Consider the following 19336-nt stretch of genomic DNA (forward strand, 5'->3'; position numbering starts at 1 on the left):
AGCCTTTTCAAAATCAATAAAACAAATATAAAGGTCAGTTTAAATTATACACATTTGGTCATAAAATACTTAAAAATGAGACTTTTTGTGGTTATGTGGTTATAAAGGATATATTCAATCTAAACGTGCCAAAAGTATCTACAACAAAGCTTCTTTGGCGCTAATTCGAGAAAGGATACAACCCATCAGGTATGAACTAAATATTATTGACCTTAATTGCAGGAACCATTTTGATGATATTTCAAACAGTTTAGACTATGCCACCTGGAACAGTATAGACCACATGTTACAATTTAGCTATGAGAAAACTTTCCAGTTAAGCAAGGTGAACCAAATTAAAAAATTTGAAGAACTGTATAATAAAAAATGCCATTCTTATAACAACCTCCCAAATGACAAAGTGATCTTCAACATGTTGGATCACGGCCTTACCAAACAAGAATCCGACATCCTAAAGAAAGGTTTCAACTTCTCCATTACCCCTAATTTCATTCCAAAAATGGACTTCATTTGCGGAATTGAAAAAGGCTCCGTCGTCTCCCAGAGGCTACAGCTAACGATATTAGATTCCAGACCATGATTATCCTGATGCAACAGCAAAGCAACCCAAACAGAACACCACTCCATACAATAGAAAGGCCATTCGTAACTTACGAAACAACAAAGAGATAATCATTACTAAAGCTGACAAGGGGAACTGCACAGTCATTCTAAACTCAAAAGACTATTTCACTAAGATAAACAGTCTCCTGTCGGACAGTTCTACATATAAAATACTAAAGAAAAATCCTATCATGACAAACCACCACGAAACAAACCTGCTGATCAGAAATATAACTGGTTGGCCTGAGGAATTAAAAAGAAAACTCAAATCTGCACATCCCATAACTCCTTGCCCTTTATGCTGCACCCAAAGTGCATAAGGAGGGTGTTCCACTGTGTCTGATTGTAGATGGCAGATCCTCCCCTACATACCTATTGGCTAAACACTTTGCCAACTTACTAAAAGGAAAAAGTAGACAAATTAGACAAGGAGGAGGTAAATAACACAGTTTACCAACAATTGGAAGGCCTAGCAATGGGTAGCCCACTGTCACCACCTTGTGCAGACCTATTCGTGGAAAAGTTGGAAAATGAAATTTTTACCAAAATTACACCTAAACCATCGATATGGTGGAGATACGTTGATGATATTGTCATCATTTGGAATGAAAATATGGAAAACCTACAGGTGTTTTTAGAGAGAATAAACTCTCTTCACAACAAGATTAAATTTACTCTAGAAGTTGAAAAAAAACAGACAACTCCCTTTCCTAGACATTCTGGTGAAAAGGCAGGAGAATAATTTTAAACTTTCCATATACAGAAAACACAGATACTGGACATTATTTACATTATTCTTCCAACCATCATAGATCACAAAAACATAGCATCATTCACATGTTACGGAACAGAGCCAAAAAGTTTATTTAAGACTAAGAAGAGGTTCAGACAGAACTTTCTCAAATTGCCATAACACTACCGCAGAATGGTTTTCCTACAAACATCATCAAGTTTCTTTATAAAGACAACCTCTAACGATAAGGAACAGTCACCCAGTACGCTTCAACAGTAGTCATCCCTTATGTAGATTCAGTCTCTTCAAGATTAGCTAGAATGTTAAAATCTCACAACATCAGAGTGGTATTTAAGCCTACCACTACCATCAAACAAGTATTAAGATCTTCTAAAGACAGTGTACCATTTTTCAAACATCCAGGTGTTTATAGAATTCCATGTATGTGTAGCCTTTCATATATTGGGCGAACTTCAAGAAGCCTGGAAATCAGACAGAAGGAGCATGTTGGGGATGTCAATCACAACAGGACAGTCTTCTCAGGCTTAGCACATCACTTTGCAACTTCCAACCATGCAATTGACAGGGATAATAGCTCTATGCCGTATTTGAATGATGATTACGGTTACAGAATTTTCAAGGAAGTGGCAGTAGTATTAAGAACGGCTAACAACCTCAACAGAAATCAGGGTGCCATACTGAAAGATATATGGAAAAACTTAATCAACTCACTCAGTTTAACAGAACTACAATACGCGAAAAATCATGTAACACGTGTGCATACAGCACCTATCCATGATACTGACTGAAGCTTCTCAACACATGCACACATTGTTACGCATAGTTTCAAACTTAACTGCCTAACATTTAGCAACATTTCTGTATTCTCTCATATTTTTTGTGTGTACCGTTCAGCCTTGACAAAGCTAGCAAAACTAGTAGGTGGGATTATATTAATAAAGTACCTATCGTCTCATAACCACAAAAAGTCTCGTTTATAAAGGTCAGTTTGTTGTTTTCTGCATCTTTGTGCTAAGATATGTAAGCAGAAAAGTGCTTCTTTTGTTCCAAGGCCATTTCTGAAACTAAACTGAATTTTGCTAATGAGATCATTACGTTTGTGGTATATTCTGTTATGAATATTATTATTACGTGACACCTCTAGTGAGTCCAAAGACTCATCAAGGGAGGGCACCTACTCTACAGCTCTGTCTCCACCACTCAATTCACCAACTACAATGAACTGCAACTACACCAGTAGCATCTACCGCCAACCACCACACTAGTATTTTCACAGATAATCACAAACGAACCCGCAGCTGGAGAGCCGATATGCTAACCACTCAGCCAACGAGGTTGCAGTATTTGAATACTTTGGAAAATCTGACTCATTAGGCTAATCAATCTAAAATCATCGTAAGTTTTTATATTAGGTTTTTTAGACAATGCAATGAAAATTGTGTTCATCCAGTCAGAGGGTAAGCTTACCAGTATCATAAATTTTGTCGAATAATTTTACAACTATCAATACTACTGTCATTGATTAATCATTTCTGCTGGTAGTTTATTGGTTCCACACACTTTACCATTTCTTGATAATTTGATCATCTTTACTACTTCAGACTTCAAGATAGGTGGGCCTGTCACTTGAATTAAGTCTTGTCTATTATCTGAAATAGACAAGAACAAGTTTGGACTGTATTCAGTCCAAACTTGTGCTTTTTTAGATGTTTCTAAGATTATTTTTCCTTCATTAGCCCAAGTACCTTAGGATGTTGTTTTTTCATCAATCCTTTAGAATTCTTTAAATTTTTTGTGAAGATTGAAATCATGTTTTTTTTTGTAGATCCACATCTTTCTTTCATCCAGTTTTCTTTGGCTTCTTTTATTTTAGATTTTATCTTGACCTGTATCTCTTTATATTTTGTAGTATCTTTATGAAGTCTGCATTGGTCCATGAGGGATAAAATCTCAGCAGTCATCCAGTCCTTCTGCTTGTGAGATGTACTATAACCCAGTATTTCTGTATTTGTTTTTAATAATTCTTCTTTTAGTTCTTCCATAATTCATTCATTTCTAGTTCATCATCATTGAAGTTCTAAGTAATTTTTCTGTTAAGTTCTAATTTAAGTTCTTTTTCTATTTTTGCAGTCTTGAAGTTTTTTAAATTGAGTTTTTCATCTGTTTTGTTTTCTGGATTTTCTTTAGTCTCTTGATTTTCAACACGAATTTTCAAGACCAAATCATGTTCAAATCATTTTCGGACGGGAGCGGAAAGGTTTAATTTTTTTCGTGACATCTGGGGGCCAGGAAGATACTTTTTTGAGTAAAATTTTTTAAGTTTCTTAACTTGTGTTTTTGTGGGGTCGTGTTCTAGCGGGATGTAGGTAGCGCGATTGCGGAGGATAATGTTCATTTTAATGTTCATCCCGCTAGAACATGACCCCACAAAAACACAAGTTAAGAAACTTAAAATTTTACTCAAAAAAGTATCTTCCTGGCCCCCAGATGTCACGAAAAAACTTAAACCTTTCTGCTCCCGTCCCCCCCAAATATACGGTTTACCAAAAATCCACAAACCCAATTCCCCACTCAGGCCTATAGTAGATGCTACCAATGCACCTTTCTATAGACTATCTAAACAGCTGGCCAACTCTCTGATCCCCCTCACCGGAAGGTCCCCTTCCTATATAAAAAACTCGACCCACTTTAAAGCCCTCACAGAAAATTTAACCTTGAAGAAGACAGACATATTGGTAAGCTTAGATATCTCCTCTTTGTTTACCAATATTCCCTTAATTGACACCTTATCTCTCTTAGAAAAGGTTTTTCCCTCTGACATCTTAGATCTCTTTTCCTTTGCCATTAACTCTGGATATTTCTCGTGGAACAACAAAATCTACAAGCAGATAGAGGGAACTGCCATGGGTTCCCCCCTCTCACCCCCCCTTGCCAATTTCTATATGGAAAATTTCGAAAAACGAGCCATAGACTCAGCCCCACTCAAACCTTCTATCTGGCTAAGATATGTAGATGATGTGTTCTCTATTTGGCCTCATGGCCCAGACATGTTAGACTCCTTCCTCAGTCATCTCAATAGTCTACATCCAAGAATCCAGTTCACTATGGAAAAGGAAAAGAACAATTGTTTACCCTTCCTAGACACCTTAGTCACACGCCTGCCTAATGATACACTTACCTTCACCGTATACAGAAAACCCACACACACAGGCAGATACATTCACAAACTCTCCCACCACCACCCCTCTCAACAATATGGCATTATTAAAATTCTTACCAAGAGAGCCCACAATCTTTCATCAGTCATCCGCCCTCACTAATGAGCTTAACCACATACACAGCACTTTCCTCTCCAATGGCTACAGCGATCACAGTATCAAAAAAATAATCAACTCCTCCCCCATTCCCCTTCCTTCTCGTCAACAAGATTTTAAAAATGCCATCACCATACCCTACATCCGTGGCACATCTGAAAAAATAGCCAAGATACTAAAACAATACAATCTACACACAGCATATAAGCCCCACCGCATATAAGCCCTTATCCGTTCTACGAAAGATCAGCTCCCTCCTCTCTCTCTCTGCCTGGAGTTTACAAAGTACCCTGTCCTGTAAGCTGGCATACTTTGGACAGACAGGCAGATCAGCATCCATCCGCCTGGAGGAACACAAGTCTTACATCTTCAAACACAACTATGGCCATTCAGGCTTGGCTGACCACGTTTTGGACACCACCCACAGAGTATCATGGAAGAAAACCACCATGCTCCACCACAGCAAATTCAAGAAAGAGAGACTTTTCTTAGAAGCAGCAGCAGCTCTCAAAAACCAACCAAATCTCAATAAATATGGGTGCATTAAGCTTCCGAAGATTTGGGAAACACTCATCACCAGAGTTCCCACCTTACATTCCAGGCCACCTGCTACTGCCCTTAGAGGGCGCTCTACCTAGATAGGACTTTAGTGTCACCCACGTGGTTGGGCTTAGTATTGTTTGTTATTTGTGCATATGTTACATTAATTTTTTTGTAACCCGTAGATGTCCTAGTGACTAGGACGAAATATAGGAAGTATTAAAGTCTATTTTAATTCTTTTTGAGTGTTGTAAAAAATCCATTAAGCCTCCAACATGATGTCCTCACAGCACTTAAGCCTCTACACACGTACCTTATTGGTAGCTTCAAAGATCCATAAGTGTTGGTCAGAAGCAATCCTCCTGTACCATACTAAGATGTGACCGTCCAAGATAGAGAGGTACCGTTCCTCCCCAACACCCAATACACCCCATATAAGCATTATTACATTGCCCTAAATCTTGAACAGGTATGATAGATTGCATTCATCCTGGTTCTAGAAAGTAGCATCGTTTAATACTGTAATGTTTTTTTTTTTTTTTAATTTATTTTTTAAATTTCTTTTATAATAAATGGAGTCTTAAGACCAGTTATAATTAGGCTGTGCCACTACTGTTTAATACTTACATTGCTATCTTTCTGTGATATGGACTTGTGTTTTTTTTTTCATACTGAAAATGCTTACAGTATGTTGTATAAAGAAATTCTATGAATAAATAAAAAGTATTCCATTATCATTGTTTCACAAAACAGATTTTTAGACAAACTAGCAAGAAATGTTCTGGAAACATCATTATATCCAAGGAGTCCTTAGACTCATTGAGGGAGGCCCTAAACATCATGCCCATCACAACTATTCGACATTCACACAGTATCTATCATACTTTGTCTTGAACTCATTCACTGTCATAGCACCCACAACAGACTCTGGCAGCTTATTCCACTCATTCTCCACTCTAAAAGTAAAAAAACCTAGCTCTAACACCCTTACTAACCACACTCTTGCTCAGCTTCCATGGATGTCCCCCCTAGTTCTCCCACCACCAGTCCTGTTCCCAAAAATACCCTCTGAATTAATCCTATAGAAACCCTTCAGCAATTTGAATATCTCAATCATATATCTCCTTTTCTGCCTATCAACCAATTTTTGCAATTGCAATTTTGGTGGAATAATCATTATGAAAATTAAATGTAAGTATTTTGTGTATTTTATGCGTATTTTTATTAACCATATTTATTTTGCTTTTGTAACTTTAGCCTTTGAAAATATACATCTTCATTGTTGCATTATTCAGTATATATATATATATATATATATATATTTTTTTTTTTTTTTTCTTTTCGGTATATATATATAATTATTCAGATATATAATTTCTTTAACTTTTCAGTGACTCGGTAGTGTTTTTGGGATTGAGGCCAAATCACCAGCTACTTAATACTCATGTAATAGTCACATCCTGTAGCAGTTTTCCTCCTGTGCAGCCATTTCATAATAATGGAGAGGTAGAAATGATTCTTTGTTTTCATCTTTTGCACAACTCTGGCTATAGCAAATGTCATTATAGTGAACTCAGACTATGACATACCATAAAAAAAAAAAAATCGTGGAAAGCACCATAATCATTGGTGCTATTCTAAAAGAATTTCACTATATATGTCAAACTTTGTCTTGATAAACTATTTCTTTGATCTCACTCTGAGTTCATCATAATGAGTGTTGACTGTATTGAAGTTAAAATTGTGCATGAAAAGACTATTATGATTGCAAAATGCAGTGGATTCTTGTGTTCTCTAAATAACTTTGGAAACTGTTTTCATATAGTGGAATTTTCCTCATACTAGTAATGCATACAGAAAAACTAAATGATTATTGGAAAACAAAAGGAAGATGCCTGAACTGAACTCTTCTTTGGAATGTGAAATACTACATTTCTAAAATTAATATAGAACACCTACAACATCGAGTGAATATGAACAATATTCATTTGATGGAAATGAAGGCAACATACTGCTTCAATCTTCTGCTTTTATTGTTTGAATTAACAACAAACCAAAGTTTGCATTATGAAATAAAGTATTTCCCTATAGTGTACAATTGAGTTGTTGCTGCAACTCGCTGTATTTGTGCAGATTAATTTATTTTTGCAAATGAAATGCAATTTAATTTGCATTTGACAAAAGTTTATAAAAGAAGAATAAATATCTTTTTTAACCAAATATGAGCAAATGACAATTTGTACTAAAGCCAGAGTCAGTTGTGAGTGCTTTGTTGGTAAAAGTGTGACAGATATTGTGCGAATCATGGCTATTGCTTGATGAAATATTAGTGGACTTCCTGTGATGAGTAGATGGATTTCATAGTGGTGACCATATAATAATAATGAAGTATCAGATTTCATTTTTTGTTATGTCAATTTTAACTGATTGATGAAAATACCATATTTTATCACAGCCATTTGATTTGATTTACAACAGTCATTTACTTCACCAAATGCAAGAACATGAAAGTAATGTTTTTGTGCCTTAGATTTGTATGCGCATATTCATTGGATGCTGTAAGTGTTCTGTATTAATTTTAAGAAGCTAATTTCACATTTCAAAAAAAAAAGAAAAAGATGGATATTTAAAAAATGCATCTACATGCTACTTATACTTAGTTAGAAATGATTGCTAAAAGTGCAGAAAAAAAAAGTGATAAATTTTCATCATTACTTACTGGGTGTCATTCAGTGGACTTTCTGGAGTTAGCATCTGATTATTTGATAAATAATATTTATTTATCAAATCATTTTTTTGAAATATGCTATCTTTCTGAAAAGTTTTCATGTTTCTCCTCTAAAGAGCAAATCAATGCAATATAGCAAATTTGCTATATTTGCCTATAGAGAGGACATGAAAGGGTTGTTGGAAGTGGCAAGAGTGAGAAAGTGAAAATAGATAAGTGATAGTAAGATAGATTTGAGTAGGCTGTGTAGAAGGAATGGATGCAAGTTTTTTTGATGTGTGGAGTGAGTTTGAGGGAAGATTAGATTTGTATAAGAGGGACAGCCTACACCTGAATTTATTTGGTATCGGGAGTTTTGAGAAACTAATAACTTGTATGAGATCTAACACATAGTCAAGGAAACTAAATTACAATGGAAGGAATGGTGAAAAGTGCAAGAGTGACAATGTTATATAATTGTGCTAATGACTGGAATGGGCATTATCATGAAAATTATGAAGAGAGAATGCTTTTGACTTTCTGTTTATCTGGTGCAGACCCATCAAATGTGTCCAAAGATGTCTGCATGTATAAGGCACTACAGAAGAATAGAGATCTGCAAGTTGAGTGTAAAGGGTACGTATTTTTAGGAATGATAGGATAGGAGCGGAGGAGTGCTGCTAATGATATGAGATGACATAAATTCAGTTAATGTTGAGACCTGTAATAGTAACATTATTTCTAACATAGTAGGGTGTTATAGATCTGGTGGATTATTTGCAGTGATAAAGAAATGCATCACCAAATAGAGATAATGAGTGTAATCATAATGGAGACTAATTATCCAAATATTAATTGGGTAGCAATAAAATCTCATAAGATTGAAACTGAATTTATTGAGCTGTTGCGAGACAAGTTCTTCAAGCAGCATGCGACAGAAGGAACTTGAGGTCAAAGAGTGTTAAATTTGATCATAGTGCCAGAGGATGTTTTAGTTAATGACATAAATATTCTGTCTCTGTTGGTGACAGTGATCATGTGGTACTCACTTGGGAAGTGACTAAGTTTATGAATGATCCATTCAGAAAAGATTATGCTGAACTACAAAGAAGGAAATTGTGACCAGCTGAGGAATGTAGAGTTCAGTGGAATGGTATTCATTGCTGGATGAGAAGAATATTGACAGTGCATGGGAAGCATTTAAAAAATACTTAATGCTGCAATATCAGAATGTGTCCCAAGAGTTCAAAGCATAAATAGGATAGGAGTCAAATGGATGCATAATTCTTATTAAGCAAGAGATTTGTAAGAAATGAATGATGTGGAAGGAATACCATGCACATAAGGATGATGTCCTTTATGAAAATTATAAGACGCAGGCTAGAATAGTTGCAACTATTGTACAGAAAGTTAAATCTGAGTATGAAAAGAAATTGGCTCAGCAAGCTAAAGACAACCTACAAGAATTCTATTGATGTGCTGCAAGCAAAAGAATGAATATGAAAGAATGTCTTCTGAATGCAGATAATGTGAAGGTGAGAGACAGAAGAGGTTGTTCAACTGAGTGCCCATTATGCTAAAAGCTATCACATGTATGCAACATTGAGTTCACTGCTACCTCTTCACTGAATAAAGAAACTCGCGTGTATGAAGAGGAGGTATTAGAGCTCTTGCACAAACTGAATAAGAATTCAGCAATATGGACTAATGGGATATCAGCATAAGTGCTAAAAGAGTGTTCAGCTGAACTGGCTATTCCTTTGACCAGCTATATAATTTGAGTCTCAGAACAGGAAAAATCCTGCAGTAATGGAAAGAATGTATGGTAATCCCATGTCACAAGGGTGGTGCAAAGACCGATGTATCCAACTACTGACCAATCAGTATCTGAGGGAGTGATGGTGAAGATTTTAAAAAATTGTTCAGGACTCGCATTCAGAAATGGATTGGCAGTGAATCTATTTTGCTATGAACAGCATGGGTTGACTAAGGGAAGGTCATATGTTTTAGCATCTTGCTCACATTCTGTAATAATGTTACCATTGAACTAGAAAAAGGGGAATGGATACACTATGATACCTTTGGATTTTGCTAAGGCTTTTGACAGAATACAGCTTGGAAGACTGTTGCATAAATGGGAGAATATATGGGTTTGGATTATAAAATATTGTGGATAAGAGGATGGCTGACCGACAGAATTCTGTCATTGATTTCGATCAGTACAGACGTGTTTCTCAGCGCTCTTCATAGTTAATGCAGCAGTGATAAAAGTTTTTGAGATATAATACTGATGATTAGTTCACAGTTGCTTTCTACATTAAAATAGTGATTGTTTGATGTTTCTCCTGTAGCGTCAACAGCGTGCTCGATCAGCAGAGCAGGTAAGACTTTTATTTTCATCTCCAAAAAAATTTTCAAGCCTGCTCCTATTCCCCACCCTGTGCTGCACTTGGTGGTTGAAGGGACAAGGCAGGTCCTTCCCACACTTCAAGTCTAGATTTAATTATGGATTCACCATATGAGGATCTCCCTTTCAAGGAACTTGTAGCTATTTTTTGGCACATTGGTAACATTTTACGCATGAAATGGCCAGGAAAGGTTGAAGTCCATCAGATTATGGAGGTCGGGACAGAAGACCCTCAAACCTCCGAACTTTCTCCCAACCTTACACATGACAGCGTCATTTCCCCCGCTACAACAACTGATGTAGATGCTAATGATTACCAGGAGGTCAGCAGAAAGAAGAGAAAGAGTCTCTTGCTGCAGAACTTGAATTAGCACCTCAAATGGATACATCAGCACTATCTGGTGAAAGAACAGAGACAGATATATTGACACAGCCCAAAGAGAGGATTCCACCAGTAATCTTGAGATCTAAAGAAAAATGGTCGTCACTTGCAGAGACGATGAAGAACAATAACATCAAGTTCTCATCAGCTAAAGACACAGACAATGGAGTCCACATACAGCCCGAAGGAGCAACGGACTACAGCCAGCTCACCAGACTTATGGAAGAACAGAAAGTCCATATCACACATACCAACTGAAAAGTGAAAAAAATCTTAAGGTAGTCATCAGAGGTTTAGTAGAAAACATAACATCTGAAGAGATAAACTACTGACCTTGGATCACAAAGCTTGGAGCCGATCAAGATTTCTCACATGTATCGAGCAGACAAGCACCCCATGCCTCTGGTCTTAGTGGAGATCAGTAAAGATCAGAGAGAAATTTACGATCTTAAAGTAGTCTGCAACTTGGTCATCAAGACCGAACCACTCCGAAGAAAGGGATCGGCTGGTCAATGCCATCAATGCCAAAAATATGGGCATGTGCAAATGTTATGTAGAGCAGATTACAAGTGTGTAAAGTGCAGTGGCAACCATCCCTTGTACACTTGCGTCAAGCCAAAGACCACACCTGCTAAATGTGCGAACTGCAGCGGCCCACATCCTGCCAATTACAAGGATTGTTCTCTCCATCCATCCAACCTCCAAAAGTCTAGACAGGAGTTAGTCCTGCCCATTCAGAAAAATATCATGAGATCTGCGCCTGAAATCAAAACGCAGCTAGTTACACCAGATAAATCTTATGCTTCTGTGGTTTCCTCGCGTAACACCGAGGTACTCCTTGCAACTAGCAGTCAAAACTCCTCAGCAATTCTCACTGCCTCACTAGGGGAGATTCTAACAGCCTTTAGCAAAACAAATCCAAGCCAGGCCGACACCAACAAATTCCTTAGGAATGCTCAAGTCATCTTCTCCATGATTAATGACTAATCCGGCTTCAACATCAAATTCTATGCAGATAGTATTCTGGAATGCAAATGGTCTCAACAACAAAATTTTGGAATTACAGGAACTTGCAGATCATTTACAAATTGATATTCTCCTCATTAACGAGACTCGTCTACGTCTCTGCGATAATCCCAAACTCAGAAACTACTCGTTACTTAGAAATGACAGACTCAATGCCAGAGGTGGAGGCACTGCCATCTTTGTCAGAAGAAACATCTGCTATGATGAGATTAAGAAGACTAATACATCTAACCTCGAGGAGACAGGCATAGAAATACATACCAACAGTGCAGGCAGCTTAAAGATTTATTCTGTATACAAATCTCTGGCAAATCTCTCCTACCCTCTGATCTCTCTCAGCTACTAGATACAAATGAAGCAATAATTGTGGCAGGAGATCTCAATTCCAAGCATCCTTTATTGAACAGCAAGAGTTTTAACAACAACGGAATGATCCTCTGCAATTTTGCCTTGAAGAGAAACATTGTTATTGCAGACCTGATCGAGCCAACTCATTACAGAGCGACTGGCAGACCTGATGTTTTGGATATTGCTATATTTAACAACATTTCTCATCGATTCCAACTTCAAGTGGTTGACGAGCTCAGCTCAGATCACAATCCAGTACGTTTAAGTTTAGGAGGGGATCCTGAGCTCATTCCCAGCCAATCACACACTAACTTTGCAAAATTCAAGGCGAAAATGAACAGTATCATAGACTCAGTACCTACTATCTCCTCCCGTGAAGAAATTGACGCGACAGTCAACAATCTTGAATGTAAAATCCATTCTGGCTTATCCGCAGCTTGTTCTATTTCCACCCCAGCTCAAGTAAACTTACTTCCTGAAGAAATCCTTGCTCTAATCAGAAACAAAAATAGACTCAGACGCTGCTATCACAACACGCTATCTCCACAAAACCGTCGAGAACTAAATAGAGCGTCCAACCTAGTCCGTTATGCATTAAAAGATCACAGGAACCAGCAATGGGAAAGAAAACTCTGTTCTCTCAAAATTGAAGATAATTCTCTGTGGAAATTGACTAAAGCTCTCTGTATGGATCGCTCTAACATCCAGCCCATTCAGGGAGAAAGAGGCCTTGTTTACAGAGCTGATGAAAAAGCCGAAGCTCTCGCTGACGCTCTTCAACTTCAGTGCCATCCTAATTATGTGCATGCGGATTTGGTCTACATAGAGAAAATACGCCGTCGAGTTCGTACCACGCTTCGGCAGCCTTGTAGCCATGAAAATATTTGTCCCACCTCGCCTAAAGAGGTCTATTCAATCATTAGGAAGCTTAACAACAAAAAAGCCCCTGGTCCAGATGAAATTACCAACAAAACAATTAAGGCCCTCCCACACAAAGCTGTCATGCATTTAGTAGCCATTATTAATGCAATGCTGACATTAAATTATTTCCCCTCACGATGGAAACAAGCTGATATATTCCTTATTCTCAAGCCTGGTAAGGCACCTCAAATGCCACAGAGCTATAGACCTATCAGTCTTTTATCATGCCTGGAAAAAATCGCATAAAGAGTCATTCTTAAGTGACTTAATGAGGAGATGAATAAAAACAACATAATTCCGAAAGAACAATTTGGTTTCCGTACCGGAAATAGCACTACACAGCAAATTCACAGACTGACAGAATTCATCACTACAGGCTTTAACTGGAAACAACACACAGGAGCTATCTTTTTTAGATGTTGCAAAAGCTTTCGATAAGGTGTGGCACAAAGGTCTCATCTATAAATTAATTTCAGCCAACATCTCTCTTTACCTTACTAAAATTATTGACTCCTTTCTAAAGGACCGTAAAATCCAGGTCAAGTTGTGTGGAATTTGATCCTCACTGAAAAAAATCACTGCTGGTGTCCCTCAAGGCCCACTGCTTTTTAACATCTTTGTTTCTGATGTTAAAAAGCAGTTTCTAGCACATCACTAACCACTATAGCTAGTTATGCGGATGATATGGCAATTCTTAGCAGATCTCTCAGGACGAATATAGCTACGCAGCGCTTACAAACTGCAGCAACAAATGTAGAAAACTGGTTCAGGAAATGGAGAATGTCTGTAAATGCCGATAAAAGACTGCCATTCTCTTCACAAGAAGACAAGCATCTCACTTCGGAGAAATTAAACTTTTTAACACAGCCATCCCATGGAGATCTAGCACCAAATATCTAGGCATTCAACGTGATAACCATTTAAACTTCCACATAGATTATGCATGCAAAAAAGCAAACTCTGCAATTGTGCAACTCTATTCTCTCCTCAATCGAAGAAGCCAACTCAGCACTGAAAACAAACTACGGATCTACAAACAATTATCAGACACTGTTTACCTTACGGATCACCGGCCTGGGGTCACACTCCCCCCACGAACATCAAAAAGCTACAAGTTATTCAAAACAAGTGCCTCCGTATGATTTTCAGCGCTCCGTGGTTTGTCAGAAATGCTCTCTTACATCGTGATGCTGATATTACAGATATTCCTACGTTTCTCCATAATATTGCCACTGCTTATTTTGCCAAAGCAGCTGTTTATCCCAATCAACTCATTCAAGAGTCATCTAATTATGACGAACATGATAGGTGGAAACATAAGAGCCCGAAAGCAGCTCTGCTCATCGGTTCAGGTGCCTCCGTACAGCCCTAAATAGGGTGAGCCAGGTGCTCTCTAACCTTTAATTTAAGTCTATTTCATAGCGATTAAAGGATCAGAATGCATGGGATTGATATCCATCAAGCCTTATCAGTTATCATGGCTGACTGACAGATGTCAAAAACTGGTATTCATCATCAAATTGCTGCTATATATCCTCAAGGAGTGTACAGGATATGATAGTAATGCATGAAAAATTTACTTCATTACTAACTTCCTATCAGCAATTTTCCTCCAAATCAGTTTATCTGTCAAAACTCCAATATTATCCGATCTTATATTTCTGTCTTCTAAGGCACTTTTTACCATATCAATCTACCTACATTTTGGTTGTCCTCTGGGTCTTTTTTCCTGCCAACCTGGTGGAGAACACTTGTTTTGCTAATCTTTCCTCACCAATTCTGTTTAAGTGACCATATACCACATGAGATTAGCTCTGGTAATGCATTCCTGGATGTTGACATTGTTAAGTTCTTTCCTAATATCCTCATTTTTAATGATATTACCATTGATACCATCTGTTCATGCCCTTAATCTTTCTCAGGATTCTCATATCTGCGGTCTCTAGTCTTTGGTCAAGTGTTTTACTTCTAACCCAGCTCTCAGATCCATAAGTTAAAATTGGTTTAAACACTGTCTTGCACATAGCTAATTTAGGGTTTTGAACTAATTTCTCTCATATTCCATATAAATTTATTCAGCTGACATCTTATACTGGCTTTGTTGATTCTGTTGTCTATTTCCATATTTAATTTACCATCTTCACTAAAAATCGTGCCTAAGTAGCTGAAATGTTTTACTTGTTCTACAGATTCTCTATTCACAATGCAGTTGATATTTTCAATGCTTTTGCCTATTTTCATTGTCTTTGTCTTGTTATTGCTGACCTTCATACCATATCTATTACAACAGTTATTCAATTTAGTCAGGGAATCTTGCAGACATCTAGTGGATTTATTTAGAAGTATAACATAATCAGCATAAAGCAAAGAGCTGAGATTAATATCTCCAATTTCGATATCAGGTTTAATACCACTTTCTTTATAATGTGATCCATATAGATAATGTACAGCCTTGTCTGACGCCAGATTTAACATTAAACTATCTTCCTGTGCTTCAATTCTAACTGCTCACTTACAACTCAAATGAAGACTAAGTATTGCTTGATATAATGTCCCATTGACACCATATAACTGTAACATATTGAATAGCTTCTCTCTTGGCACCTTGTCATATTCCTTTTCCAGATTTCCAAAACATAAATACACATCCCTGTTATATTCCCATGATTTCTCAACTATTTGTTGTGAAGTGAAGATCTGATCCTGACAGCCTCTATTTGTCCTGAATCCAGCTTGTTCTTCACCAAGCTTTTCTACCACAATCCTTCTCAATCATTTCTCAAGTTTACTTGAGTAAATCTTAACAGGAACACTCAGCAGAGAAATACCTCTATAATTCTCACATTCAGTTTTATTTCCCTTTTTATATATGGGTACTATGAGAGCTCTACTCCAATCATCTGGAATTCATTCCTCTGTCCAGGCCTTCTGAACTATGCATTGCAGCCACTGTAAGACTTTTATACCTCCATACTTGAGCATTTCTAGTCGAATATCATCTACTCCTGCCTTTCCACATTTCAGGCCTTTGATAGCTGTGTGTACTTCAAGTATAGATATGTATTCCTGACTGCATGCCTATTGAGTGCGTTTTTTACCACTGTGCTATCACTGCTTGTTTCATTTAGCCATTTTTTTGAAGTAATCACTCCATACTTATATCTTTTTCTCCAGTTTTTCCTGTCACCTTTATCATCTTTAATTCCTTTTACATACTCTTTCCTCCATTTCTGAGCTTCTTCAGCAACTTTCAGAATATCTTGCCATTCCTTGATATTTATGTCCTATATCTTACCAAAGTCTTCCCATAACTTTTGTTTAGCTAGTTTTACACAGTGTTTAGCTTTCTTACATTTGTCTCTGTATTCTCTAAGAGCACAAGCTTACTTATTTGCCAGGAACTTTTGATAAGCTTTCTTTTTTTCCTTCACTGCCTCTTTAGCTTCCTGTGTCCACCATGGAGTTCTGATTTTTCTATCCTTGCAGATAACCTCACCACATGCCTCTCTCTCTCACTGAATCAATCTGTGTTTTCTGCAGGGCTTGCCACTGAATCTTCAAGATTTGGTTTCTGTTCTCAAACTCTTTCATTTTTCTTGAATAATGTTTGTGTATTTTAGTCCATAGTTCATATCTGAGAGCTGCTCAACTTTTATTTACTTTAAAACTTTCTTACATGTACTTCTTTTCATTATGAAATCCAATTTTATCTTGCTCATGACTAAATAGTGATCACTTCCAGTTTCAAATCCTCTGTGCACTCTGGTGTCCTGCACAAGGAAGAAAACATTACTATCAGCAATAACATGGTCAATGAGGCTTTTCCTTATTCCTTGTCTCTTCTCTCCATGTGAATTTGTGCACATTTTTATGTTGGAACATTGTGTTAGTAATAACCAGTACATGTTCTGAGCAGAAATCCAACATGTATTTGCGATTATTATTAGCTTTGTTCTTTTCTCCAAATTTTCCCAAAATATTTTTGTATATCTGACAATCATTTCCTACTGTGCTATTTAGATCCCAACAAGGACCAATTTTCCCTTTTTCATTATGTCAGTTACTTTCTCTAAGGCCTGAAAAATATTCTCCCACTTCTACCTTAGTAGAACCTTCTGTGGGACCATACGCACAAATAAGTCTCATTGTCCAGTTCCTCATTCTGATATTCTGACATCACTCTACTTGAGACTGCCTGCCATTCAAGAAGATTTAGCCTCATATTTTGTGTTGAATACTATGGCTACACTTTCTTTTCCTTGATTGCCTGAATATAACATTTTGTATTTATTGCTCAGAAAGATCTTACCAGTTTTTGTCTTTTTTTTGTTTCAGTCACCCCTGTGTGTTGATCTGCTACTTATCTAATTCATCAGTTAACACCATTTCTTTGCCATTCCATTTTCTTGTGTTGAGAGTACCAATCCTGAACTCTGGTGATGTTGAATTAGGGTGTGTTTTAAAATTTAAACTTTTTAAGATTGAACTTGTATATGGTGATATAAGTCTGCACGATTTTAGTGTGACTAGTGTTGTACCACAAGGATCTGGCTTTGGTCCACTGTTATTCAATCTCTAAATTAATGATATTGGGAAGGATTTGATAGGCAACATACAGCTGGTTGCAGATAATGCACAGATAGTCAAAGTAATCAGAAAGTTAGCTTATATGCAGTACTTGCAGAATAATTTGAATAAACTGCAATTGTAGGCATGGGAAAATGAATGACATTTCAGTGTCAGTAAATGTAAAATTATGCGCTTTGGTCTGATTAGATATCCAGTGTCGTATTATATTGTTTGGATTATGCTAGAAGAAACTGATCAGGCTAGGGATCTTAGTAGATAGAAGAGATCATGTAGCAAAGATTGCAAATACAACTCAAAAGATAATTGCAATGCTGGAACTGACTGACACGTAAAGATAAGTATGTCATTTTGTCTTTTTACAAGGCCTTGATAAGACCTCACTTGGACAATTGTGTGCAGGTTTGGTCTCCTCATTTCTGTTGTGATTGTGACATGAAGAGAGTGCAAAGGACAATGCTAAGATTGATATCAAGATTGTGGAATACTGATTATGAAGAAAGATTAAGAATTTGTAGACCCCCAGACACTAAGAAACAGGCGGGGAGGGGGGGGTGTTCTGATTGAGACTTACAAACTTCTGAAAGCGTCATACAGGATTTCAGTTGATGGAATTTTTCATTTTATGGAAGATGAGGAAAGGACAAGAGGGCATTATTGGAAGCCGAGAATGAATTCTGCTAAGAAGGGAGTGAGGTCTAAATTTTTCTTTCATAGGGTGATGCATGATTGGAATGGATTGCCATTGGATGTTGTGTGTGTCCTTCCACAATGAGTCCCTAACTCCCTAGAGGTCTCTCTTAATATTAAGGGGCACCCCCCTCCCCCATTGTAGAAACACTGGTTATTCCTGTGATTTTTCTCGTTTAAATTTTAAAACATAAATGATATATATTTAGCCATATATTAAAAATATATGATAACATGAAAGATATTTTTAAACATACTTTAGGGAAGATCTTAGTGTTCTTAATGTAGATTTAAATGTTTTTAAAATTTTTGGGATATAATTTTGGTAGAACAATACTGGTAGATGTAAACTTGCACCTTGAACTCTTAAAAGGATAATAATTTCCAAGAGAAAACAAACAAGAATAATAATTTCCAAGAGGAATTTAAAAGACTAAAGTAGATTAAAAAAAAAAAAAATAGAATTTTTTTTAACAGAAGGGAATATATAGAAAGTTTTTTTAATGAACTTCCATGAAGAATGAACATACAAAAAATATAGAAATTATGGTGTATGGGCCATTTCAACTGGAACACTTCTTCAGAGGAGTGAGGGAAATTGATGAGGTGTAGGTTTATTCTAAGGTTTTACATTTAGATTTGTCCTATGTTGACTTTAATGGTTTTAAAAAAACTACTTCTATCAGATTTTTTAATGGTTATTCATTGACAGAAATCTAGAATTTATTTGGATACATAACTTCCAATTCTCTGATATCATGTAGGGGCAATGGATGTTTATGGAATTGCTGTCACATCATATAGCTATTGCTTTTGAAATTCTTAACACTGGATACAGATCATGTAGGTAGCATTTTCGATTTGGGAAATGTGGTTCTGTTTGAACCTGTGGATTGCGATTTCAGTTTGACTGGTATTTTATCTTTTATTGTTTTTGTTTTTATTACTTAAGTATTTGGAAATGTGTACATTATAGTTGCGAAAATGTTCTTGTGGTCCTGACCATATCAATCTGATCATCAAGCCTGTGCAAGTGACTTTGCAGTTGCATTGACTG

General features: G+C 36.8%; 1 protein-coding gene across 2 annotated transcripts in view; it reads left to right on the forward strand.

Moving 5' to 3' along the window:
• Positions 1-19336, forward strand: part of LOC150103935 (uncharacterized) — a 147911-nt gene that overhangs the window by 89760 nt on the left and 38815 nt on the right. For both annotated transcript variants that reach the window (XM_090396655.1, XM_090396656.1), the window contains one exon: positions 6603-6717. In XM_090396655.1, coding sequence (XP_090252781.1) covers positions 6603-6717 — 115 coding nt within the window. The remainder of the gene's footprint in view (positions 1-6602; positions 6718-19336) is intronic.

The sequence above is a fragment of the Typopeltis vanoorti genome, chromosome 8 (genome assembly GCF_054136105.1).
Source record: "Typopeltis vanoorti isolate ZY-2024b chromosome 8, IOZ_Tvanoo_1.0, whole genome shotgun sequence".
Classification (NCBI taxonomy): Eukaryota; Metazoa; Arthropoda; class Arachnida; order Uropygi; family Thelyphonidae; genus Typopeltis; species Typopeltis vanoorti.